The sequence below is a fragment of the Equus caballus genome, chromosome 26, assembly GCF_041296265.1.
Source record: "Equus caballus isolate H_3958 breed thoroughbred chromosome 26, TB-T2T, whole genome shotgun sequence".
Lineage (NCBI taxonomy): Eukaryota > Metazoa > Chordata > Mammalia > Perissodactyla > Equidae > Equus > Equus caballus.
In genome coordinates this window covers 42,544,681-42,571,787 of record NC_091709.1, presented here as the reverse complement: position 1 = coordinate 42,571,787, position 27,107 = coordinate 42,544,681, and the positions used below count along the sequence as shown (strand labels likewise).

The following is a 27,107-nucleotide window of genomic DNA, read 5'->3' as shown; positions in this document are numbered from 1 at the left end:
TGTCTTCTAATTTTATGATCTTTTCTTTCCTATTCCATCTTTATCCTTTTGCTCCGCTGACTAGGAGATCTCCTCAAATTTATCTTCTGACTCCCATTGAGAGTTTTCCTCTTCTGTTCTCATATTGTTAATTTCCAAGAGGTCTGTTTGGTTCTCTAACTGTTTATTTTTCAATAATCTCCTTCTTTTGTTTCTTCTTCTATCTCTGAGAACATTAACAATCGTTTTTGAACATCGACTCTCCTCCATTCTCTCTCAGTTCTCCTGAAGTTCCTGCTAGATATATTTGGGCTGCTAAAAGAGATCTTCATCTTCCTCAGATGAAGTCCAATTTTTTCTAACTTGGTTTGAATATTAGTTTCTTATTGCTGTGTAACAAATCACCAATACTATTTGTCCCATGATTCTGCAGGCTGAAAGACTGAATGTGCTGCTAAGGCCCTCACACAGTCACAAAGTGTCAGCCGAGCTGGGCCGTTATCTGAAAGCTTTGGGGAAGAACTCACTTCCGAGTTCATGCAGGTTGTTGGCAGACTTGGTTCCTTGAAGCTGTAGGATTGAAGCCCCACTTCCATGCTGGCTGTCTGCTAGAGACGCACACATTTCCTGACACACAGCCCCCTCCTTCTTTCAGCCAGCAACATGTTGCATCATTCTTAACCCTGGCATCACTCTAACTTCTTCCTTCCACCAGCCAGAAAAAACTCTCTGCTTTTACAGGGCTCCTGGGATTAGGCTGGACTCACCCAGATAAACTCCCTGTTCGTTAACTCAAAGACAACGGATAAGTAACCTAATTACATCTACAAAATCCGTTTTGCCATGAAATGTAACATAAAGAGGGCCGTGAAGTCTCCTCATATTCACCATCCTGGGGATCAGGGCAGGAAATCTTGGGGGACCGTTTTAGAATTCTGGCTTACCACATCTCGTAAAGCCATTCATCATCTGACTCCAAATTATCTGGTCTTGCCTTGGTCAGCAACAGCTGCCATAATAAATACAATAGACTGGGTGGTTTAAATGACAAAAATCTATTTCTCACAGCTCTGGAGGCTGGAAGTCCAAGATCAAGGTGCTGGCCAATTCAATTCCTGATGAGACCTCTCTTCCTCGTTTTGAGACGGACGCCTTCTTGGCTTTCTTGCTGTGTCTTTACATGGCAGAGAGAGAGCCTCTATCTTGTATCTCTTCTCATAAGGGCATTAGTTCCATTCATGAGGGCGCCACTCTCACGACCTTACAACCTCTCAAAAGGCTCCGCCTCCTAATGCCATCACATTGGGGATGAGGGCTTCAATATGCTAATTTGGGAGAGACACAAACCTTCCATCCATTGCAAGTCTTATCCCTTTGGACTCTGCTGTATTGACCAATGTTTCCTTCCCCAACTCATCATGCTTCTGCTCACATCCAGCCTCTCCACACACTACTTTCTCTCCCTGCAGCCCTCTTGCTCTTCCCATGTGGATAGGTCTTACACAGGGTTCAGGTAGATTCGATTTCACTTTCTCTGGAGAGCTCTCCTGGTCCCTGAAGAATATGTTAGGTATCTCTTTTGCATGCACTCATTGCACCCAGCATGAAATTTATCCAAGCCCTTTTCACCCTGCACTGTGAGTGCCTGCCTACAAACCATTTTCTTTAATAGAAAATAAGTTCCAGAGGGCAGGAACTCTGGCACACAATAAGCATTCAACAAAAACTTGATGAATGAATATTAGCAATCATCAGTCAGTAAACTGTTGGAAATCTAAGCATACAATTACACCTTGCCTCCTTAGAAGATGTGTACCTTCAGTTCTAATTTGAATTCCAGGCTTTACTGCAGTGAAGTTGGAGTTAGGACTCCAGGGTCAACTTCCAGCTGTATGACTTTGCTATGCACTGAACGTTCATGTCCCCCTCCCCCCAATTTCTTCTGTTGAAGCCTCTAATTCTCAATGTGACGGTATTAAGAGGTGAGCCCTTTGGGAGATAATTAGGTTTAGACGAGGTCATGAGGATGGAGCCCTCATGAAGGGACTAGTGCCCTTATAAGAAGAGAGACCACAGAGATGGGCTCTCTCTCTACCAGGTAAAGGCATAACCAGGAACCAGGTCTCACCAGGAACCAAATCTGCTGGCACCTTGATCTTGGACCCAGCCTCCAGATCTGTGAGAAATAAATTTGTGTCATTTATGCCATCCAGTCTATGATTTTTGTTGTTGTTGTTACATCAGCCTAAGCTGACTGAGACAGGCTTAGGCAAATTATTTAAACTTTCTGAGCCTCTGGGAAGGATGGTTTTAAATTTGGGGGTTTTGCTTACATATTGTTGAATCGGCAAATAATAAAGCTTTTTTTTTTTTACGTATCGTAAGTGCTATGATTTAATGTAGCGTTCAAAATCCAAATTCAGCTAAAATTATAGAGAAATGAGTAAAAAGGCTTTGTTTCTGGTGTCTTTTGTTGGCAAGTCAGATCTAACTCAGTTTCTTCATCTCCAAAATAAGAAAGTTGGACCTGCTGACGTCCAAGGTCCCTCTCTTGTCTGACATTCTTGGCTTCTTCCCTGAGATGAGCAAACATTACTGAAAGCATTGCTGCCAAGGCACTAATAAAATATTATCTTAATTTAGGTGCAGCCAGATCCTCATCACCAAACAGGAATCTAATTGTTGAGTGCCAATTTCCATCTCTACTGACAAAGGACATTATCCCCAAAGACTTCAGGGCCATAAGCCTTTTCAGACAATGAGAGAATAAGCAGAGGCATCTGTCATCAAAACGTTGGGAGTGGCCTTTTTCATACAACATTCCTGGTTGCAGGTGACTGGTGAGAAGAATGTTTTGTCATGGATCATAGACATTGGCCTTAACGTCTGAACGTACAAACTGGAATCACCTAGAATTCTGAAGATAGTCATAGGCATGGTTTTCCCACCTAAGTGATTCTCTTCTTACCTACCTTAGAGTTCTCTTCACAGGATAGTACACCTGAATACGGATTTCATCACAAGGGTAGGATGTTCCTTTGCTCAGTCACTCCTCTACGCGTAGAGAGAAAATCTTCAGGCCAATGAGAAGGGACTTGTTGATGTCACTGCTGATTTCTCCTTTGGCTTCCTAATAATCTAATGCAGGTCCCTTTGTCTGTTGTAAAGTGGGGATAATTCTAGTAGATATCCAAATGGAAATTAAAGGAAATAATGTACATAAATCAATTACTAACACACAGTAAATGAGTATTATTAGCTGACCATCTAAGCTATTTGGGATTAGTGGACTCACGAGCAGTAAAAGTAGACAGCTACTTGAGAAGTATGTTTTAAGAGGTATGCACAAGAGAGAATCTTCTCCCAAAGACATACACACACTGCTGTCTTTCGTTTTACCAGTACAGCTTTATTCCTTTTTATTTCAGAGCTTTGCCTAACAGTCTCTGTGGTTGGCCTCTATGACTTGGTCTAGGTAGCATTCTTTCCTTAGGACAAAGTATCCCCCTCTCTAATCCATGTGGTTCTGATGAGAGTGTATCAGTCTCCCTCTTTAACCCCTCAAGGCCACAGAGCCACAAGAATGGGCCATGACTCAGGCATGGCCAAGCTCAGCTCCTCCATCGGCAACATGAACTGATGTAAGGCATGAGCCTGTGACAGAAGCAGACCAATCAGAGAGCTTCATAGGGACTGAACCATAGAAGCTGGTACAGAGGCCCTCTTCTTTCACAGCCCCAGGGCCCACGGCCTCCATCACTGAGAGAGGACTTGATTCAGTAGGACACAATGAGATTATCTGCAAACAAAAGCAGGGGTGAGACTGACTGCCAGGGAGTCCTGGGGCCCTCTCCATTTATAACCCAGCTCACCCTTTGATCCTGTGGGGTCCCTGGGAGCCTGGCCAGCCAGGTGAGCCAACCAATTGTCCCTTCAGTTAAGGCTAATTGAGGTCAGTTTCTTTTACTTACCATTAAAAACACACTAACTCAAGCGATTTTTTTCAAATTTGCATTTATATGAAGATCTACGTTACATCTTTATTAACTAGTAATATCTGAATAGAGATTGCCATATCCAGGGTGGGTAAATGCAAAGTGGTAAGACAAGAGACATTTTTAATGGCCTTGTCAGAAAAACTGAAAATCTGATGACACTATGTCAGTCCCCCAAAATTCCAGGGGCCCAAATCAGATAGACCATATTCCCACAAGGTCTTTGATGATCCTTTCCTTCCCATCTGGTCTCATGAAAGAGGGGTGGGTGGTCTCAACTTGTCTTTGAGACAGCCATGTGCCCTCAGGCTGAGGCAGGGAGAGGAATTCAAGCCGACTTGCTAAGTGCGTGTCACATCACCCAGGGGAGCACATTCGGAACCCAGGGCTCCACATTCACTCTAAGTCACTGGCTGCAGGAGGTTGGTGCCTCACACCCTCTCCTGATTGGAGCCTCCACCCAGTGGTCCCACTACCTTTTAGTCTTGACCATTACAATCACCGGCCCACCCTCCTGCTCATAACATCAGGCACGCTTCGGCTCAATTCCCGCAAATCACAGGCTCATTCATTTGGTTCGGAAAAATGTATTCCTGTGTGGGAGGCACTGCTTAAAACACCAAGTCTGTGGAGGAGAGAGGCAGTAGACGTAAACGTATAAGATGGGATCTAGAGGAGATGAGTGATATAAGGAAAAACAGAGGAGGAAAGTGGAGGGGACTATTCGGAGCTGGACCGCATCCCCCCAAATTCCTATGTGATGTCCTCAGAATGTGACTGTGTTTCGAGACAGAGTCTTTAAGGCAAAACGAGGTCATGTGGGTGGGCCTTAATCCAATATGACTGATATGACTGGTGTCCTCATGAGAAGAGATCAGGATACAGACACACACAGAGGAGCGACCATGCAAGGATACAGGGAGAAGACAGCTATCTACACGCCAAGGAGAGAAACCTCAGAAGGAACCAACCCTGTCGACACCTTGATCTTGAACCTCCAGCCTCCAGAACTGAGAGCAAATAAATGTCTGTTATTTAAGTCCCTCGGGCTGTGGCATTTTGTTACAGCAGCCTGGACAGACTAATGCACATGGACACAGGTCATTTGACTTAGAGCAAGTGTCAGCGGAGAGGAAGAGAAGAGGTCTGAGGTCCAAACCTCAGAGCGCTCCAAAATGCTGGTTGGGAAATCTGGGAAGAGGAGGTGGAACCAGCAAAGGAAACCAGGAGTGGGGAGAGAGGAAACACAGCCATGTGGGGTGTCCTGGAAGCCAGGGGAGGGGAGCCTGAGGGAGGAGACTGGGTTCAGCAGTGTCAGATGGCACTAAGGGCTCCAGCAAGACATGACTGCCAGCCTGATGGAGAGCACGCGTGCCTCCACCAGAACTACTCCAGTGCAGTGGTGAGGTGAGGAGACAGTGGGAGCGGAGGATGGGCGGCAGCAGGAAGACGGTTCTTTAGAGAGGTTTTAGGATTAAGGAAAAAAAGAGAAAGGGGGCAGTGCTGGAAAAGGAGGGAGGTCTAGAAAGTTGTCTCTGCGTGGGAAGTGACAGCAGGTTTGTGTGCTGTGGGAATGTTCTAGAAGGGAGGGAGCGACTGGAGCTGCAGATGAGGGGGAGAGGGAATGGTGGAGTGGTGTCTGGGAGGGGAAGCAGGAATGGCACGTGGGGCAGGACAGGCCTTTGAGGGGACCACAGACAGCCCCACACTGTCACTGGAGGGCAGGGAAAGCCCGGCTGGAGGATAGAAAAGAGCTGGTCAAGCATCCTTTGAAGATGCTCCCTTCTCTGCCCATCTCCAGGCATCCCACACTCCCCAACACACAGCCCTGCCCCCCCCACCGGGTCCCCTCCAACTTCAGTTTTGTTTCTGGGACAGGCTAGGGATGCAGCCTGCAAAGAGCATGGGCGGACAAGGATGTCCAGGTCTGCAGCACCACAGGAACGGTCGCAAACACACACTAAAGGCGAAGAAAAACACGTCTATTTCAATCATTTTATTTCCGTTTAACGACACTTTAAAAGGTCAAGGATCCCATCGACACATCAAAGATAAGTTACCGTGTAGATTCAAAAGGTACAATCGTATCAATTCACAAGGCTTGATTTCCGAAACTTAAATGATAGCTTTTAAGAAATATAAATATACCTGAGAGAAAGAAAATTCCAAAGGATGCCTGTCTCATAATGCCCTGGGATTAAAATTCCCGACAGGCCACCACACCCTCACACTCACCCAGACAGTGCCCTACAGGTCGTCCACGAGTTAGGGCCCTGTTGTTTGGCTTCCAAAATCCAAGGGAAACAAGAAATGCCCATCTCTTACAAAGATAAGCACGGCGAGGTTGTTCAACATAGTTTTCTAAACATATAAAATCAGAGCTGAATTTAAAAATAGTTTCCCGAACACAAAATAAATATAGAAAACATCAACGTGGAATAAAAAAAAGATTGTCCAGTTTAGGCCTTCCATTGCTGACATTTCAAGAAGAGGACAAGTTTATCACATCTATCTACACCTTCGAACCAACCAAATGAAGTGCACTATGCTATTTTAATAATTTAATTTTTATTCAAGACGAATACCACTATTAATAAATCATAAATAAATACCTATGCCCACTCCCAAAATACAATGGCTTAAGAGTCTAGTAGATTCTCTCAAGATACAGGTAAACAACATTTTCAAATATTTTAAATATAAAGGCATTAAGTAATTTCCAGTCATGCTGGATTTCTCTTGATGTCTTATTTGACCAGGTGTAAAATAAATCAATTCTCTCCCATGTGATATTTTCCAAAGCAGAATTCAACTAAGGGTCTCTTCTTTGGTTTATCTCTTTGTTTGGGGACTAAAGGACTGGACCGTTGAGACAGCTGATCTTGCACTGACTTCCCAGGACCATGTGTGGGCAGGAGCTTGGGGCCAGGCTGTGTAAGTGCCACCCTGGCCATCTAAACTCTGGGTGCACCTGGCACTCATTTCTTAAACCAAAGAACAGAGGTATCAGAACCAACAGACAACGCAAAACAATGCAACATCAAAAACTAGATGTGGCTAGGGAATTAATTTTTCCACTGATATCTAGGGTTGATTATGTCTGATAAGGAAGGAATTGTTTTTTAAAATGAATTAGAAGCTAATTTTTTTGTTTGTCACTACTCCAATTGGCAGGCACCGGGATGCCTTCTTGCTTCCCCATCTCGTGTGCTCACCCAGCCCTTCCTGGCTCTTTGCCCCCCACACTGGGGGCGGGCAGCTTCACGGCTCAGTTTCAGGGCCAATTTGAGAGCCACGGGTCCTGTCCTGTCGTCACACTTGAAAAGCAGGACTCATGCTTCTAAGTTCCCAGTGGCCACAAGCTAGAAATCCTTCCACAGATTCAAAACAGAGAATGTAAATATATTTCATATCCCAGAGACATAATTGAGAGTTTATTTCAAATACATCTCCCCTCATGATAAAGTTTCCTGATGTTCACATACAGATTTTTGAATCATGTAGAACCAAACAGAAATAAAAATAAGTGGCAATAACAATCTATAAGAGGCTTCAGGAATTGCTGTTCAAAGGGACCTTACAATTCTCTTAATCCTGTGCTCTACTCCGCCATTCTGCCTGAATAACTCCTGTGTGCAATCGCCTTAAAACCCAAGAGATAATTATCGAGGCTCTCCTCTCCATCAGGCACCATGCCAGGAGAATCTCCTGGGAAATTGCTAAAATGCTAGTCCTGATATGACAAGTGCGGAAAATTCATTCTTAAAAAAAAAAATATCATGAGAAAACAAATACTTTCAAATGGAAGATATGGAGAAAAGGTAAACATCATCTCATCTATTTTAAAACGAGGAGGCACAGCAGCTGCTATGTTAAATCAGACTAGTTAATTATTTAATCTCTCACAGAGCCATAGAATCTTGGCGTGGGGAGCCGGCGAGAGTCACCAAGGCCTGGCCTTTTTCCTCTCAGCTGTGTATCCAGGCTCAGGGGAGCAGACGGCTCTAAGTACTAGTACGTGCACACTTCTTGCTTGTAAGAAATACACCCATACTCAATAGGCTGCTCCACCTCTTTCACTCTATTTCCCGCTTTCTGAATATTCTGCCTGAAAGTTGGAGTTCAGGAAGATTTCTGAACAGCATGACTGCGAACCATTCCTGCAGTTGGTGTTTCCAAGACACGGGGTGGCACGCGGCACATACTTGTCTTATATTAGTGTGTAACTGATTGTGCAAAGGTGAAAATAATCGAGAGCTCTCAAGCTCCACACTGTCCCCCTGACGGCTGAGGAGAACATCGAGGGCACCTGTTTTCTCACATCCCACATAAGCAAACATCGCCCCACTCTTCTTACTGCCCTTGGCTGACTCTTGGGGAAGGCAGATAACAGACACAAACCAGCTGCCACTGAGCATGGTGCCCTTATTTAGAGCCTCGGATCACACACACACACACACACACACACACACACACACAATCTGACAGAAGCCACATGTCTGGAGTGCTGAATCCACACTCTTGTGAGAGTTGGCTTGTTTTGCAAGAGCTTTAGGTAGAGAGAGGTGGAAGGTGGGTTGGACTCGACTGGAGGGGTTCATGTTCTGAAGCCAGACACTTGTTTGAGCCGTGAGATGAAGACTCGAGTAACCTCAAGACAGGGCTGGCTGGGACAGGAAAGGTCGGAGGACCTAGCTACACAGGAGATTCTTGGGAACGCCACAGATGAGAAGGGGCCAAGTCCCAGAAGGTCAAATAGGACCAGGAAGGAGCAGATAGAGACGCATGTCAACACTTGAAGTGACAGCAAGTAGGAAAAGGGACAAGATGGAAGGCTCTTTGGGTGAGGCCAGGCATGATCTTCCCTCTGAGTGGAAGACTCAGGATGCCTTGGCCATCCGTAGGAGGACTCCCCAACAATGCCATGGTGAAGAGCGAGCCACTGAAGGCCAAGGAGCTGGGTCTCAGCCACATCTGAGCCCGGGACAAGTCACTGAGTCCCCGTGAACCTCAGTTTCCTCAGCTCAAAACCAGGGGGTGAATTATAATAAGAATAGCTAGCTCGAAGGGCTGCTGTGAGGACTCCAGGAGACGGCAGACTGGAAATGGTTTACAACGTCTGTCCACAGACAAGGCACTGAACAAAGGCTTCTTTTTTCAGCTGTCAAGAGAACAGATGCCCGGATCACCTTCTTAGCACTGTGTTTACCCAGCTAAAGCTCTGTGCACAAAACCGCAGCCGCGAACCTCAGCTTGACCCTCATTCCTGACGTCCTGTGAAAAGCCCTGAGCAAATATGCCAGATGAATGAATAAAATGAAGGACCGAATGACTGACAGGAGCTTTCTGATGCTGGTTTCCAATCCCGGAGATGCCGCTAATTGAAGGACTTGGCGAAGTCACTCTATTTTCCTAAGCCTTGGTTTTCTCACTTGAAAAAGGAGGCTGTTTTTTAAACCACAGATAATCTATATGACACTTTCCAGCTCCACTTTTTTTTTTTAACCTGTTCAGATTTTCATACTTGCTGAATTAACAAAGTCTAGAACAATGTGGGTCAAGGTGATCCTGTTGGAGAAGGGGGTTAACCCCAGAGCATAACAGGAAGTAAAATAGATGCTTTTAAGAAATATAATATGTGGAAGACACTACAGGGTAGGTAAAGGTTTCTAAGAAAAAGTGAAACGACTGTGCTGCATGAAAAAGAACGGTTAGGATAATTTGATTAGCGCAGACTACGGAAGGAAGCTGTGCTGGTAGGACTGCCACCCAAATCACTGATGGGACTCATCGTACGTCTTTGAGACTGGACAGCAAGGGGACAATTTTCAGTAATTAAATACAAGGTAAGCATTGCAGATTGCAAAATTAAAAAGTTCTGCAATTTCTATTTGCTGTCATATTATAATGGTTTATTCCAGAGTCCAGTATACATACATAGACAGATAGATAGATAGATAGATAGATAGATAGATAGATAGATAGACAGATAGATAGATAGATAGGTAGGTAGATAGGTAGGTAGGTAGATAGGTAGGTAGATAGGTAAATGGATAGATAGATAGATAGGTAGGTAGGTAGATAGATAGATAGACAGATAGATAGACAGATAGGTAGCTAGATAGGTAGGTAGATAGATAGGTAGATAGATAGATAGATAGATAGATAGGTAGCTAGATAGGTAGGTAGATAGATAGGTAGATAGATAGATAGATAGGTAGGTAGGTAGGTAGATAGGTAAATGGATAGATAGATAGATAGGTAGGTAGGTAGGTAGGTAGATAGACAGATAGATTCTTAGCTCCACTAGAACACATTTAATTAAACTATAGTCTTCCATTATTAAATATAGTCCTTGAAATCTATACAACAGGCTTGCTTATCAAGGAAACTGCCTCCTAAACCAAGACCTATTTTTGCAACCAAATCCCTTCAGTGGGGTCAGAACAGCCTCATAAGGTGACGCCCTTCCTGGGTAACTCGTGGACCATCCACATTCCCCACACGTGGGCCGACCAGGTCCCCTAAGTCCAGAATTCACCGACACAGCTCACCTACACAGCTCAAGAGAGCTGAGACTGCTTCGTAGTTCTGATCTTGAAAAATAAACTCGACTATCGGCATTGTGTGGTCTTTACCATCCACGGATGAATGAGCATGTGGTTATTTCATCCAGAAGACAATTGGACTGAAGTCACTTTAATGATCCCACACATACTTCCTGACAACTTGGTTTGCTGTTGTTAGTCTCCTGGGACCAAAAGTTGGACGCAGTTGAGGAGAAGAGGTATATTTCTCTAATCAGCAAAACAGAAGGAGGTGGTAGATGCGACGATACCAGCCATGTGGAGGCTGGAGGACGGGCACATGGAGGCATTACAGGACCTCATCTCCTTCTCAGCGTGTGAGGTTTCCCATTACAGCAGAAGGGGGCCTGAGGTCAGGAAGCACTGCTGGGTAACATTTCTGGGTTTTCAGTAAAAACACACCCATTTTCCCATTTACTGATTCATTTGGAACCATAGTGTTGGCTATGTTTTAGGAGCCCCTCACCTTTCAGTCTAGATTCACCTATTCCCCTCTAGAACCACCTTCCATAAAGGTCCTTTCAGTTCCACTCAACAAATATCTATTGAGATCCACTATGTTCCAGGAGCTGTGCTAAGAATTTGAGGCACATCGGTGAAGAAAACAAAGATCCATTCCTCCACAAAGCTTTTGTTCAAGTGGGATGAAATGTAAACAATAAACAAAAAAGATATTTATAATAAATAGATATTATATACTTTGTTAGAAATTGACATGTGCAATAGAAAAATGTAACAAGGTAAGGGGACGGGGGGTGGCACAAGTTGCAATTTCATATAGGGTGGTAGGGTATACCTCAGTAAGAAGGCAATATCTAACCAAAGACTTGATGGAGGCCAGGAGTGGGCCGTGAGAGTATCTGAGAAAAGAGCAATTGTGGTAGAGGGAACAGCCAGTGCAAAGGCCCTGGGGAGGTGGAGCATGCCTGGGATGGTCCAGGAAGAGCAAGGAGGCGGGTGAGGCTGGAATAGTAGTATTGCTGTCGAGGGAGGCCAGAGTGAGGGAGGGGAACACGTGAAGGGATGAGGTTAGGAAGAACAGAGGCAGCTCATGATATTAAAGATGTGGCTCTTACTCGGAGATAGGAAGCCACTGGAGGGTTCTGAGCAGAGAAGTGAGATGCTTTGATCCGTATTTTCAAAGGAGCACTCTGGATGCTGTGTTAGGAACAGACCAAAGGGATGCAATGACGGAAGCCGAGAGACCAGGTAGAAGGCCACCACAGGAAAACAGGTGAGAGGGGATGGGGGCTTGAACAAGGTGGCAGCTGTGGAGGTCGGGGGAAGTGGCTGGCTTCCAGACAGAACCGGAAGGTAGAGCCAACAGTCTCTCCTGAGGCACCAGCTGAGACAAAGCAGTCAAGGATGGCTCTGAGGCATTTGGCTTGAGCCACAGGAAGGATGGCATGACCCTGACCTGAGGTAGTGAAGCCTGCAAGTGCAGTGGATTCGGAGCCGGGGGAGGGGTTTGTCACAAGTTCAGTTTTGCATTTGCTCATTATGTGAAGTCAAGGAGGTGGTGGAATACACGAGACAAGCGCAAGACAGTGTTCTGGGCTGGAGATAAACAGGGCGTGGTCAACATGATGGAGGATATTTAACACCATGAGGCTGGATGAGACCACCAGACCACTGAGTAAAACTGGGAATAGAGGGGCTGAGGCTGAGCCCTGGGTGCCCCAGCACGAGAAGTCAGAGCGAAGACACGGAACAAGCAAAGGAGATGGCAAAGGAGGAGCAGCAAGAAGGAGGAGGACCAGGAGCGCCAAGCATCCGCAAGCCGGTGACAAGCGCTCGGCAGGGAAGTGGGCCAGGTGAGGACCGAGAACTGACCATAGACCCAGCAATGTGGGTCATCATCAGTGACTTCAATAAGAACCATCTGTGGAGTGGGGTGGGGCGGGGGGGACCAAAGTCTGATCAGAAGGGATTTCAGAAATAGGAGAGGAATTTAAATACATAAAACTCCCTTGTGGGGTTGAACTGCAGAGGGAATAGAAACAAGGAGACAGCTGGAGGGAAAAGGAGCGTCAAGGGAAGGCGGTTGATGGTTTCAAAAGATGGGAAATGAGAATAAGCTCGTGTGACACGTGCCGATGGGGCAATCGGCAGAGATGGGGAAATGGACATGGAGAGCGAGGCCCCATGCAGGAGTCTTGCTCTCAAAGAGGTAAGAAGAACTAGGAATCAACTCCAGAAGTGGAGGGGCTGAGGCCACAAGAGTCCCCATCGTTCTCTTCTCCAGTCCCAGTGGAGGGCAGGATACCGGGGTTCAGAAGCTGGAGGGTGGACACGGGTGGTGGTTGGAGGCTGAAGAAGTGCCCAGAAATACAGCCTGAGCAGCTGATGCAATGAGCTTCTGCATCTCCCTGAACACTGGGAGAGGGGCAGCTGACAGCCCGGGAGGATGCAGGGCTGACTGTCCCCAACACGCACGGGGGCCCCAACAGCCTGGGTGCACATCCTATTTCTGCTAATTGTCAGTTATGTCACCTTGAGCTGGCTGTTCACCCTCCCTGGCTGCCTCAGTTTCCTCATCTGTAAATCAGAGATATTGCTGGTAACCTGCCCCACAGAGTCGTTGTGAGCATTTAAGGAGATAATAAAGCCCTTATCTCAGTACCCGGCAAAGAGCATTTGCTATCAAAATCATTGCTCTCCAGATGCCTGCGAGGGAAGCCACTGTCCCACCAGCCTGGCTCCTCTCTGGTCCCATTCGGAAACTAATGTTGGACATTCTTGGAAAAGCATCGCTTTGCCTCCCAATTCACGCTTTCGCAGAGTTTCTCACTCTCACCCACAGGCAAGGTGGCGTGATGGGACACAATCTGAGCTGGACTCTGCCTTCCACGACAGTCAAGCTGGAGGCCTGGGGAAGCCTCTGGGTCTCTCTGAGCTTTCTTTTCATGCTACGTAAAGGCAGGACTGCATGAGCTCTAAGGTCGCTGCAAGTTCTAGAGTCACAAAACAATTTTTCCCCAGAGGAAAAAAAGTCTTCATGACATAAAGAAATAGAGTGGTAAAAAATGTTTTGCAGAAAACCCTTTAAGAACAGCAGAAGCTGTAGGTGGAGCCACGCCTGTGTCATGGGCCCCTGTGGCGGAGGGCTGTCACCAATGCTGAGAAGGCCGGGTCCTGAGTACCACACCTCACCCACACAGCCCGGCGGCCACAAAGACACTCACACCAGACAAGGCAGCCTTACTGCCAGACAAACTCCTTCACTCTCAAAACCCACCATTACCTTCAGAATCAGGGGCAGCCCACCCTATGGGACGGAGGGATGTGACTCTGGAAAAATCTGGCCTTCAAAAACCAAGCTCAGTCCCCAATTTTCCCACCTGAGAAGGAGGCTTTCTGAATGTGACCCAGCATGTTCAGAGTGGCCAGGATAAGAAAACATGTCTGCAAAGAAGCAGCTCGATCCAGGTACGAGAGATGCTGTGCAAAACAGGATGCCAGGGCTCATTGTGCATTTTAACATTGCCGCAACCATTTGCAACAAATAGCGCTTCCTGAGTTCAAGTAAGAGCTTAGTCTGACATTTGTAAGTCACGCAGCCACAAGAGGCCTTTGCTTTCAGTGCTGGTAAAGTCAGGTCTGATAAAGCAAAAAATAAGAACCAACCATTCCTGCAGTCAGGAGCAAGGGGACTTTGCATGTGACACAACAGTGGCTGGATGGGCCAAGACACTTGCAAAGAAGGGCCTCGTTTGCAGACGGCCCTGCAGAACAGGCTCATACAAACCTCCAGGGAGAAGAAAACTGAAGGTCACACTCCACACCACAAAACTTGGTTGTTCCTCGGCCATCTGAGAAGTTCAAAGAAGATGAGCTTGGGTGAGGCTTGCGAGGTGGCCGCCCCCCGCCCTGACCAGGGCTCACTTCAGTGCTCAGCATCCAAGGAGGTCCTTGAGAGCGTCTTGACTTAAATCCAACTGAATTCCCAGAAAAGCTCCCAGAATCCTTCACAGACAGAGCCTTGTGCCCAACTGCCCTTCAGTTTGAACTTGGAGACCTAAAGTGCAGACCAAGGGCATCTGGGGGTGCCACAGACGTCTCGGAGGAGATGCCACGCTCTTGGGGAGGTCAGCGTGGCCAAGAAGTCGGTACAACGGGCCAGGCTTTGCAATGATTTCTGAGCCACATCTATAAAAACCGATTTCTGTCTGGAGCTGGCGTTTCTCAGGGGCTGAGCTGCAGGGGTATCTTCTGGGAGCTGCTTGGTGATGAGGTGAGTGCCTAGCTGCTACCAGGGACTCCGTGTCCAGCCAGATCCATCCCAGTGAATGAAGGCAGCTGGGGGCGCATCTGTTCACCCCAGTCTTAGCACTAAAAAACCCCAAGGATTGGGTGTTGAGGAGGAGGGGTCTCTCCAAAGGGTCTGAAGGATGCCAGCAGCACGACTTCCCTCAGAGCCTCTTCACCACAGCTCTCCCCCAGGGGAGGCAACATGGAGGGGTGGACCAAGTCGGGGGCTGCCGACTGGATTCTGAGAATGCTCCATCTTCATCCCTGCTCCCACGTCTGTTGGCTGTGAGCCTTGGGATGAGTTCCCGCACCTCTCTAAGCTGCGTTTCCTCCTGCATAAAATAGGGATGGTCACACTCACCCCTTCAGATGGAGACGGATCTCTGAAATGGGAAAAGGAAGGCATCCATTGAGCACTCAGTGCCACAGTGTCCTCAAGAGATGGTATCTATTATTGCTCAGGCATCAAGTGGGAATCATCCAGCGCTTCCAATGAAGCTTACGTCCTAGTTTAGATTTGGAATGCCACAGGACATCACTCTCCATCTTCTCCCTCTTCCTTCCTCACTCTCTCCCTCCCCACTGATGATCCCCAGCGGTGCCATCCGACGATCTTTCAAAAACTATCACGCATGGGTCGTGGAGTGTGTCCAGATGTGCCGCTGGGCTCCCCTCAGACAGCTGGACACTCTTCTCCCAGGGAACTTTCCAGAGCATGCCAATAGATCAGCATATCCTTAGGCTTGACAAAATGGGAGGCCACGATCTTCCTAAAACGGCATGTGGAAAAGCTTAACCCACCTGGGAAAAAGGTCTGCTCAGAGTGGAGCTCCTCCGGTTTGATCTTCAGTTTTGCGAGGCAGAGCCCCACAAAGACATCTTCCAGTTTAAGGAACGGAACAGTCTCAGAAACTTCATACACCTGACGTGCAACATCGCCAGAAAACACGTAGGCGGTGCCCGAGCAAAAAGGTGGGTACCTGTCCCACGGATACTCGTATTTACTGACAAACCACTTACTCTGCTTCATCCTAATCGGGTAGTCGTGCATTTTTAAGAAGCCAGTAAAAAACCGAGTTGTTCTGTTTTTCTTCAGAAGCAGCTCAGTCAAATAGTAGATGTTGATAAACATGTCAGAGTCTGTTTTCATCACAAAAGCTGCCTGAGGACAGAAGCGGTGGATCCACTCTATACCCATCATGGTCTTCAGAGTTAAATTGAAATAAACATCCAGAAAGTCCTTCTGGATGATATCTCGATATTGCCGGCCTTCGTGGGCCACCGCTTTCGATGTGGCCTTACTGGTGGTGGTTCCCAAGAGGAAGAGCGTCTTTATTCGTTTTCCTTTCACAATCTTTTCTTGTCCCCACGTGTTCCGGATGACCGTGCGAGCCAATGTCTGTTCCTGGGATGAAGTCACCAGGAGGACAAGGAAGGGAGGATTCTGCCCACAGTCCACATCTGGGAGCTGAAGGAAGTTCTCCTGCCTTCTCTTGAAAACAAACGGCCCTTCTTTAAAAGGAATCAGAGTGTACATGCTCAAATACAAACAGAGGGCTCCCAGAACCACCAGTGAAAGACACAGCAACATCATCTTCACGTTGGCCATCTGAAATGGAACAAAATCAGATGTGTAGCCCTCAAAAGCAGGAAGCCATGTTTAGCTTTACCTTGGGAGGCTGAGATAGGGGAAGAGACCCAGGTTTCAGGGCTTATGTTTCAGAAACTCTGGAATCTCACTGCACACCGAAGTGAAGAGCTGTGGTTTAACGTGGAGGCAGAGACGACTGCCAGCACCATTCACCCCACAGTGTGAGATCAGGACCACAGAAAACAGGGCACTGGGCCCGGCTCCAAAGCTAGCCAGCCCTTCACCAGGGGAGTCTCAGATTCCTCATTTAGAAAGATATGGGACCACATCTCTCACTAGGTCCTTCCAGCTCCACCCTTCTCTGACTCCATAATTAACTCCAGCTCAAGAACCTGCAACACTGGAAACCGCATGTTCTAGGTCTAAATCTATGGAGCATTTGCATTCTCTGATCGAATCAAGCACCATTTTACTACTCAAATAAAAAGCAGGACCCGTAGTCTGATCTGCACAACCCCCTCGGAATTCCATTCCGCTGGCAGTGATGGTTATTTTTGGTTTTTTTTGTTTCTTTTGTAAACCTCCCAATTGATCCTTCCATCTTTTGTCCCATCCATCTCTGTCATCCTCAATGAATCCAGGAGCATCCATCCTAATGTAATTACATTAAGAAAGCAAATAACTCACTTTTTCCTTGGTAAGAGGAACCTCTGGTTTGAAAGCTAAGCCACAGGGTAGATTCCAAGAGGACGTTTGTTCCTAAGAGCTGTCAGCATATGACATTCAACACTTTCACATTCTGGGTTTGGTTTGTTTACCAAAAGTGATGGTTCCCTTCGTCAAGAATCACTATAAGGAAACAACAAAAAGAAAAGTGTCATTCAAGTCACCAAGCCTGACCGGCAGCTCTTCATCATTTGTGCCCGAGTGTTTTCTGGGGTGCTGCTTCTGCAGTCACCTACCCACGTGACCTTGGGGAAGCATCTGAGCCCCACCCCCAGCCTCACTTTTGTCATCTGTAAAATGGGTACGATCGAGACAAACCAATTCCACCACATGGTTCACCTGTTGACAACAATAACAGCATGCAAATATCTGAGAGTCTTTTCAGGTCTTTCCAAGGGGTTAGAACCCCACGGAGAGCTTTTTAAGCAGACATGGTCACTCAGAAGTCAGTTTTAGTCCAATTTCTCATGCAAATAATTTACCATCTCTACATAACAGAATCTGTGGCTGATGCTTAAAGACGTTAACACAGAGAAGAACTCCATCAATTCTCAGCTCAGTGTCTGTGTCTTCAAAATGTCATCCTGGGTGAGAGGACAGAGGAGCCAGCAAGAAAAGAAACTGACTGAGTGACATGAAGAAAGGGTTGGTTGTCTTGATGGCAAAAGAGGACCTCGGAATTTCATTGTGTTAAAATTCTGTTCCAAATATATTCACTATAAAAGAAAGGGAACAATGAGGCTGGCCCGGTGGCGAAGTGGTTAAGTTCGCACACTCCGCTTTGGTGGCGGGGCTTGCAGGTTCGGATCCCAGGTGCAGACCTACAGCACCGCTCATCGTCACACTGTAGCAGCATCCCGCATACAAAGTAGAGGCAGATTGGCACAGATGGTAGCTCAGGGCCAATCTTCCTCATCAAAAAGAAAAAAAGGAGAGAGAGAGAGAGAGAAAGGGAACAATGATGGAGATTTCCAGAACTAGCTAACTTTCTGGAGACCAACTTAGTCCAGCTCCTGTTCTTCTCGGCCCCCGTGGAGCCCCTGTCCAGCTGGAGTTCCTGCCAACTTCAGAGAAGTCACCTCAGGAGGCGAACAGACAGTGAGAACGTGTCTGAACTGGCATGCAGGATGCTGAGAATTCTATTCCCTTCTTTCTCTCTTTGTGAGGTTATTTATTTGCACAGTTAGGATGTATTGTGTATTCTGGTGGAAGAAGGGTGAGGGGGACCAAACCGCGTTCTCCCACAATGCATTTTAGAGAGAGACGTAAAACCCAAATGCAAGAGAAAGATGACATTTCTCTACTTTGCTTCCTTTCTCAGGTAAGTTTGCTCTTCTTCGGGGGTTGCCTCAATGGTAAACCTTCAGTTCTCATTCCCCTAGTGTGCTTTTTCTCAGGATCCTTTGCACGGATCTCCAGCCCCAGGGATGCTCGCTCAGCTCACTCCTGCATTGGTCTCTTGCTGGACTCCAAATGGCACCCAGGAGGCAGAGCAAGTGGCAGGGCCCTACTGGCCGAAGCACATAACCCATCATGTCCCCCGGGGCCCAAGCCAGCTGGAGGGGCCATGTGGAGGATGCCGTATTTGAGCTTGTCCCTGCAGGGCAGGTGTGATGGGACAGGTGGGACTCAGGAAGTGGGCAAGCAGTCCAGAGACCTGGCAGCCACCTTCAGGATACTTACTCCAGAGCTGTGGTCACATATCTGGGAAAACTCTCGCCATCTCCCGGCCCATCCCAGGGAATGCAGAACAGATGACATTGGGAATCTCCACCCTGAACAGCTCAGAGATTCTCAAACTCAGGGCCTGCAACAGTCACCCGGGACCCGGGTAAACATGCAGGTTCAAAGGGTCAGTCCTACAAAGATCCTGATAAAGCGGGTCTGGAGCCCAGGAATATGCATTTTTACATGTCCCACATGATTCTACTCTAGGCACCTTTGAAAACACCAGTGGGCACCACATCACAAACCAGTGGGGCCAAAGACCCCAGACCAGCATGCCTATCCTGATTTTTAAGTGGACTAGTTGTAGAGCTGAAAATATCCCTTCCCCTAGGGGAGAGGAGGAGAGCAGGAGGGGAGTGGACGAGGGTGATGGGGAGTGAATTCCTGGGTCACATGTGGCCTGGAGCCAGAGATGAGCCACGCCTCCCCGAAGTCCACCCCATGCCAACACCACCTGGCCCAGGGTCTGGAGGTTAGGCCTGGGCCTTCTCAAGGAAAGACGTTTTATGAGGAGGCTATTCCATGAGACTAATGACACTCTGCTACAGGACTACTCACCTCCACTGTTTTCTTTCTGTTCTCAACCAAAACTGTAGAAGCTTCAAGCACCGTGAAACCTGGCTCTACTCTTGGGCTCCAGTAGAGGGGAGAGCGTCCCCAAGAGTGAGCAGGAGCTGGGTGACCCCAGGTGTCCCCAAGGAATCAAAGAACTGCCGTGTGGAGGGAGGATCCCCCAACTGCCCCAGACCCATGCTGGACCAGCAACTCTGAGCTCCTACCTGGTGTCCAGCACCCCGCCCACTGGAGGAGGACCGAGCATCAGCATCAGAAGCAGAGGGAGCAGCGCAGCTCTTGGAGTCTGATGGCTAATTGTATGTGTCGACACGACTGGGCCACAAGGTGCCCAGGTATCTGGTGGAACGTTATTCTGGGTATGTCTGTAAGGGTGTTTTGAATGAGGTAAAAATCTGAATCAGTAGACTAATTAAAGCATATGTGCCTCCCTAATGTGGGTGGGCCTCATCCAGTCAGTTGAAGTCCTGAATAGAACCAAAAAGCCCACCCTCTCCCCAAGGAAGGGGGAACTCCTCCTGCCTGACTGCTTGAACTGGGGCATCAGGGGTTTTTTTCCTCCTTTCAGACTTGAACTGAAACCTCGGCTCTTCCTAGGTCTCAAGTGTGTCAGTCTTTAGACTAGAACTACACCACAGGCTTTCCTGGGTCTCCAGCTCGCTGACTACAGATCACGGGGGTTCTCAGCCTCCATAACCATGTGGCCCAATTCCTTATAGCAAGCCTCTTCTACCTATATCTTTCTCATCTCCCGTTGGTTCTGTTAGTCTGGAGAATACTGACTACTGCATGTGGAGAGCCCCTGCATCTTATGAACAGCCTGTCACTGATCCCTCAAGAGCAATTTAGTCATGGAGGGAGCAAACGGATTCTTCTGGAAGCATTCAGGAAGAGGAGTAAAGGCCACCTGAGGAAGACAGCAGGAGTAAGATCCTCAAGAATACACCCCATCACAGGTTTCTCAACAGGAGAAAACACTGGGTGTGGGGGCATGAGGCACACAATAACCACGTCATGCAATTCAGTTTGCACCCAGATGACTCCCCCAAGCTGGATGGTGGCCCGGGCAAACAGATATCTTATACAAAAGCTGAGGGGGTCTATCCAATCTTTTAACAAAGTTCACCAGTTTCCTTTCCCAGAGGAATAAGCTGATGTGCATTTTAACTGTGTAAGAAAACTGGCACAACAACAGACAAATAAATCAATGGAGCAGAATAGAGAGCCCAGAAATAGACCCACACGTATGGTAGATGATGAATGCATCATGAGAATTTAGCGGAGAAAGAGTGGCCTTTCAATCAAGAGTGCTGGGTCAATTTGATATCCACATGGGGAGAAAGAAGTACCTGACCCCAACCTCACACCATACATAAAAATCAAATCCAGATGCATTGCATATCCAAAGGTAAAAGGTATAGCAATAAAGCTTCTGGAAGAAAAGCTTTCTGATCTTGCACTAGGCAATTTTTTTTTGAGGAAGATTAGCCCTGAGCTAACCACCACCAATCCACCTCTTTTTGCTGAGGAAGACCAGCCCTGAGCTAACATCCATGCCCATCGTCCTCTACTTTATATGTGGGACACCTACCACAGCATGGCTCTTTGCCAAGCGGTGCCATGTCCGCACCCGGGATGCGAACTGGCGAACCCCGGGCTGCAGAGAAGCAGAAAGTGCGAACTTAACTGCTGCGCCACCAGGCTGGCCCCCAGGCAATTATTTTTATACAGGACACAAAAAGCACTCCATAAAAGAAAAGGATGATGAATGGAACTTGAAAAGATACCATCAGGACAGTTCAAAAGCAAGCCACAGACTGGGAGAACATATGTGCCAAACATATAACTGGCAAACAGACTATTATCCACAATATATCAATAACTTCTGTGAATCAGCAAGGAAATGGCAAAAAAAAACTCACAATTTTTTAAAAAATGAATTGTGAACAAGTTATTTTGCAAAAGAAATACCCAAATACCAAAAATCCAAGAAAGGACAACATCATTAGTCATTAGGGAAATGCAAATAAAACCACAATAGAATACCACTGCAACCCATTAGAACGACTGGGCACATACTCAACAGAAATGATTACTTATGTCCACCAAGAATGATGGCCAAGAATGTTCAGAGTATGTTGCTCATAATAACCAAAAACTATGGTCTCAGGGTCTATGGGTCCAATCAGGAGAACGAAATTACCTAGTAATTCAAAAAGAGAAAGTTTAATATAAAGAATCCTAGCAGATATAAGGAGCAGCCACAGCCCCCAGGGCTAAGGAGGAAACCTTGGGGAAAAGCCCCCAACTCAGGGCTGAGATCCAGACCTCCTTGATGAGGACAGCATGGCTCACGGAGAACAGAGAATCACTGCGGGTCCAGAGCCAGTTTCATGGGGTCCAGTCAAAAAGAGTGAATTTGGAGCCAAGAGGCAATAAATTGATATAAATGGCACAAATGTAAATAAGAAATTTCCATCAACAGCACAATGATCAATGAAATGCTAAACAGCCATTAGAAAATACAAACTTTTGGGGCCGGCCTGGTGGTGCGGTGGTTAATTTCACACATTCCGATTCAGCAGCCCAGGGTTCACTGGTTCAGATCCCGGGTGCGGACATGGCACCACTTGACAAGCCGTGCTGTGGCAGCCTCCCACATATAAATTAGAGGAAGATGGGCATGGATGTTAGCTCAGGGCCAGTCTTCCTCAGCAAAAAGAGGAGGATTGGAAGTAGATGTTAGCTCAGGGCTAATCTTCCTCAAAAAAAAAAATTTTTTTAAATACGAATTTTTGACACACCCACTATGTATTCATCCGACAGACATTACAATGAGTGAAAAGAGCCAGACATGAAAGAGTATGTACTAAAGGATTCCATTTATATGAAGTTCAAAACCAGGTAAAACCTACCAATGACGACAGGAGTCAGAATGGCAGTTACCTTTGTGGTGGGATTACTGACTGGAAGTGGGCACAAGGTCCCTTCCGAAGAGCTGGATATATTCTATTCTTGATCAGGGTGGTGGTCACATGGGCAGAGACACCTGTAAAGATTGATGGAGTCTCACAGCTAAGATTTGTGCACTTTGCCTATGTAAGTTATACCACATTAATATTTTTTAAATGATTTTAATTAAAAATAAATCTCTGGGGGCCAGCCCGGGAGAGGTAGAGGTTAAGTTCACGGGCTCCACTTCTGCAGCCTGAGGTTCGCAGGTTCAGATCCTGGGCACTCATCAAGCCATGCTGCGGCAGCGTCCCACATCCGAAATAGAGGAAGATAGGCACTGATCTTAGCTCAGTGCAAATCTCCCTCACCAAAAAAATTAATAATAAATAAATCTCTGAAAAGACGATATCTTCTATAGAACAGCCCAAATTTATTTGACCACAAATCTGATTTTTTTTCCACGGGGCATTTCAATGGCCAGCGTATCACAGAAGAGACCCACTCTGTGTCCAGGTCTTACTTCACAAAGGGGACTTGGTGATGACCCCGACAGGTCAATGTCACTGAAAGAAAAGTTGAATGCTATTTATAGTTTTCTTAGAAACAATAGTTTTCCACGCAGGACCACAGGAAGGACACTAGGTTGGGTCAGGAAGCAGAAGCAGGAGCAGGAGACAGGTCCAGGCCACGGCCTTTACTGAGTATTTTTGTGGAAAAGGCGAGACAGGGCAGGGTGAACAGCTTAGGAGGGGCTACTGTGAGATACTGCGGCGGGCTCTGGGAGACAGGGGTGGCCCCTCGCCGCCTGGCACCCGGCCCTGGGATGATGAAGGCAGAGAAATATTGTATTCCGAGGTGGGAGAGCCAGAGAGACGGTGTGACTCTGGGCTGGTCAGTCTGCATGTCCTTTGGCTTTCTCTGATAATTGGTTAGCCCTGGGAGCGGCAGTCTCTCTCCAGCCAGAAAGTCTTCTAACAGATCAAACATTGTAATATACAGAAAATTAAAAATAAGACTACTACAGCCCAGGAAATAAGGTCTGGGCTTGCCTCTTCTGTAAACCCGAAAGCACTGATGGCTGCTTTCACAGATCACCAGCCAGATACGGAAGGCAGGCTCCCTGACCCAAGGGTGAAGTTTCTATCACGATTCTACAATATTTCATTAATTGTCAAATCAGTCCCTACTGCATTTTCCATTACGAGTTAAGATGCTGCAGAGCAGATTTTAAAAGCCCCCGTTTGTTCAGTTCAGGCAGCCTGCTGGGATGGAAAGACGGAGGCATTTGGAAACAGACAATCTCGCCGACATCCAGCTCAGGCACAGCGTGATACTACTTGGCACCTGGCACTTGGATGCTCCAGTCCTGTCTCCTTGTCTCCGACTAGGGAGAGAACGCCCGCTCACAGGGAGGCCGGAAAGCATGGCCTGCGTGGCAGTGATCATTTCGGTCACAACTTCTAATCAAAGTGTGCCTTCAGTGGCACGGATGGCACCTACTAATATCAACCCAGTTCCCCCCTTCAAGTTCCACCTGGCTGGAGGTATGCTGCCCACACGCTCCTGGTTACAGACAAGCAGGTGTGCACTGTCCATGGGATGACCTGAACCAAAAGCAGAGTGGGAGGAGTGTCTACAGGGGACCGGGAGAATCTCACTCCTGGCTGGCTGCTCACACCCCAGGCCACGCTTGACGAGGCCCGAGGGCACCGGGAGAGAACACAGTCTGCAGGGCGCCTGCCCCTTGGAGCATAGTGACCTTCCCTGAGAGAGCCAGCGAGAGGAACAGAAGTGGGCCTCCTACAGTTCGCCCGGAAGGAAGTTCTTCCCAAAGCCAGTGAAGGAGCCCCAACCCCCCCACAAATGTTTTTCTATCATGGATCCTTCTAACACAGTTCATAAAACCAAACATACAGGATTACAAAGGAAGGCAACGATGTTGAAATAAATGCATCAAAACATTTTTTGAAGTGTGCCAAAGTAATACGTGCACTTCTTCATTATTACATCTAATAACGATTTCTAGCTCCAGGTCTAATAACCACCTTCATTTTGAAGGCAGCAAGAGCTTCGCCCGTATTTGGAAATGTCTACATCTACTGTAATGTGATGTGAAAATGAAGTCTCAGGCTCCAGACTGTGGTGATCAGTGCCTGTCATGGGCTGAATGGTGTCCCCCTAAATTCATACGGTGGAGTCATAACCCCCCGTACCTCAGACTACACGACCCCATTTGGAGAGAGGAGCTTTATCAGGTTATGATGAGGTCATTAGGGCCAGGTTACCAGCCCTGCTCTGGCACTCAGGGACTTCCACAGCCAGTGGTGGGCAGGCACACATACCTGAGCTGAGGAATGGGCACACTTCAAAACTAACAATGGCGCCGATTCAAGGGGAGGGAGAGTGGCATAACGGATATCCGAGGCACTGGGTGAGACCACCCCACATTTCCAGCCACTCTAAGGTTTTTTGTTGTTCTTACTGTCACTTCTTTCTAGTCTCACCTTCTGGCTGGGCGAAGGCTGAGCTAGGGTCAGGTGAAATGGGACATTTGACAGCTGCATGTTTTTTACCACTTTTTTGGGTAAAATATATTGTTTAATTTTATGGAAAAAATGGTGACAGTGGCTGACGATTTTTAAAATTTTTCCTACTCAAAATAAACCATCAACTCTATTTCAACCACTCCCCCATTTAAAAAATGTTTTCCCATCTACTCTGGCTCCCTGTGGCAGGTCAACAGAGTCCCCCACAAGAGACATCCTTTGGCTGTGGCCATTCACACCAGCTGCCCTTGACCACAGTGGCTGGGGTTGGCACTCAGAGGTGTTCAGAGAACCCTTTGGTGAGAAGGGAATTCAAGTGTCCCAAACCAGTAAGGAATGGTTCCTTTGCCTTTGACATCCTCTCTACCTTTGACATCACCTCATCAGCTCAAGCAAGAACTGTGAACCAAAATCTCATTCACCATTCACCTTTCATGCCGCCGGTGGCTGTGGGAAGTTGTGTTAGTGACGTGCCGCCGCTGGCACGGCCTCAAGGGCATCTTGCGCCCTTCTTTGGAGGCTGACCAGCTAAGACAGGAACACATCCTGTTGGAAGCCCACAGCTGTCACAAGGGAGGACAGTTCGTGCCCTCATCCCAGGCCCTTCTGCTGCCTCGGAAAACCTCTTCTGTGTGTCTCCTCGGTGGCAGCGAGGGGTCCAGGTGATTGGGGTTCAATGAGAAAGAAGACAAACCTTTGAGGGGCTCACAACCCACGGGACCAGCAGAGCAATAACCATGGAGCGATGCAGTGACGTGAGGTGAGCCTGACGTAGACTCTTCCTGACCCAACTTCAGTCAGGCTCCCCTGAATGCCCTTCTCAGCTGGGCTTCAACCTTTGGACTCCCGTATCCATCTGTGCATTGCCCAATTTTAGCAAGAACCCTGCCTAGTGGGTTTAGCCAGAATCCCCCACCCTCAATCTGACCAACTTCCTCACCCTGAGGCTAGGTATCTGACCACCTGGCCTGCCTTCAGCAAGATTCCCATCGAGTCAGTTTAGCCTGAATCCCACCCTCCACCCCTGATGTTTCCTCTCAGTAACTTCCCATCCCCCAACCCCGCCCTGCCCTTGACTACAAACCCCTGCTTGTCCGGGCTGTATTCCGACGTGAGCCTGGCTCTGAGCTCTCATTTTCCCGACTGCAAGAGTTCCAGAATGAAATCTGGTTTAGCCGCTCAGTCTGCTGTCCAGCTCCGGCTCTTCTCTGACACAGGGCAGAGGAGAGAATGGAGGTCCCGCCTGGGGGCCGTTCAGAGCTGCCCTTGGGAGGCCCCCCGGCAGAGGCAGGGGATCCGGAAGGGCCCGGTAGGTTCCAGGAACAGGGCAGGGTGCAAAGGGAAAGCCTGGAGTTGAGGTTGGAGAGCAGGCAGGGCGGGTTCAGCGTGGCCTTGAAGAGCATGTGAGGAGCCTGGCTTCTTCTGAGGACGTCAGGGGTCCACAGGCCTCCTCTAGGTCTTCGAGACTGATGATCCAGGGTCCCACGGGGCCTCCCTCTCCCATCCATGACACAGCAGAGAAGACTCTGCTTACGTTGAAGATGGCAGCGCCAATGGAACCAAGCGACGAAGGAGAGAGCGCCCGGGAATTCATACCAACGATCACTGTTCTCAGAATCGACGAATTTAGAGCTTTAGGAAGGCAACTTAGGAACCGACATTTCAGGCAGCTGGGGCTGCCAAAACCAAAGAGCACAGACGGGGGCGCTTAAACCCTTTATTTTCTCACAGTTCCGGGGGCTGGAAGCTGGAGATCAGGCTGCCAGCCAGTCGGGTGCTGGTGAGAGCCCTCTTCCTGGCTCGCAGCAGCCACCTCTCACTGTGTCCTCACATGGCAGAGGTGGGGGGGTCAAGGGGGACTTGCACAAGGGCTCTTGTGTTCTGGGGTCTCTGCTTACAAGGGCACTAATCCGATCATGGGGGCCCCACCCTCATGACCTCATCTAACCCTAATCACTCCCAAAGGCCCCACCTCCTAACTCCATCACACACGCATGAGTCTGGGGGGACATACTGCAGTCCTTTACTGAGTACCTGGTGCCGGTCACAGGGAGCAGTCCCAGGGCCTCCTCAGATCTCCCTCAATTACATGAACTTTCTCTCCAGAGGAAAGCATTGCTCTTTTCCAGGCTGTCAGCTGGGCTTCCTGCTGGTAAGCTCCATTTCTGGACCTTCT

The 27,107-nt window shown here is 47.8% G+C and overlaps 1 protein-coding gene across 2 annotated transcripts in view; it reads right to left on the bottom strand.

Moving 5' to 3' along the window:
- Positions 1 to 27,107, bottom strand: part of B3GALT5 (beta-1,3-galactosyltransferase 5) — a 101,813-nt gene that overhangs the window by 51,841 nt on the left and 22,865 nt on the right. The window contains exons 3-4 of one of the 2 annotated variants that reach the window (XR_011432890.1): positions 17,091 to 17,252; positions 14,310 to 16,421 (exon numbers count right to left, since the gene is read on the bottom strand). Coding sequence is in view for 1 of the 2 variants with exons in the window: in XM_001493811.6 (XP_001493861.4) it covers positions 15,486 to 16,421 (936 nt within the window). In the remaining variant the exon portion in view is untranslated. Of the gene's footprint in view, positions 1 to 5,955; positions 16,422 to 17,090; positions 17,253 to 27,107 lie in introns of those variants that run through there. The other variant, XM_001493811.6, reaches the window with a different exon arrangement.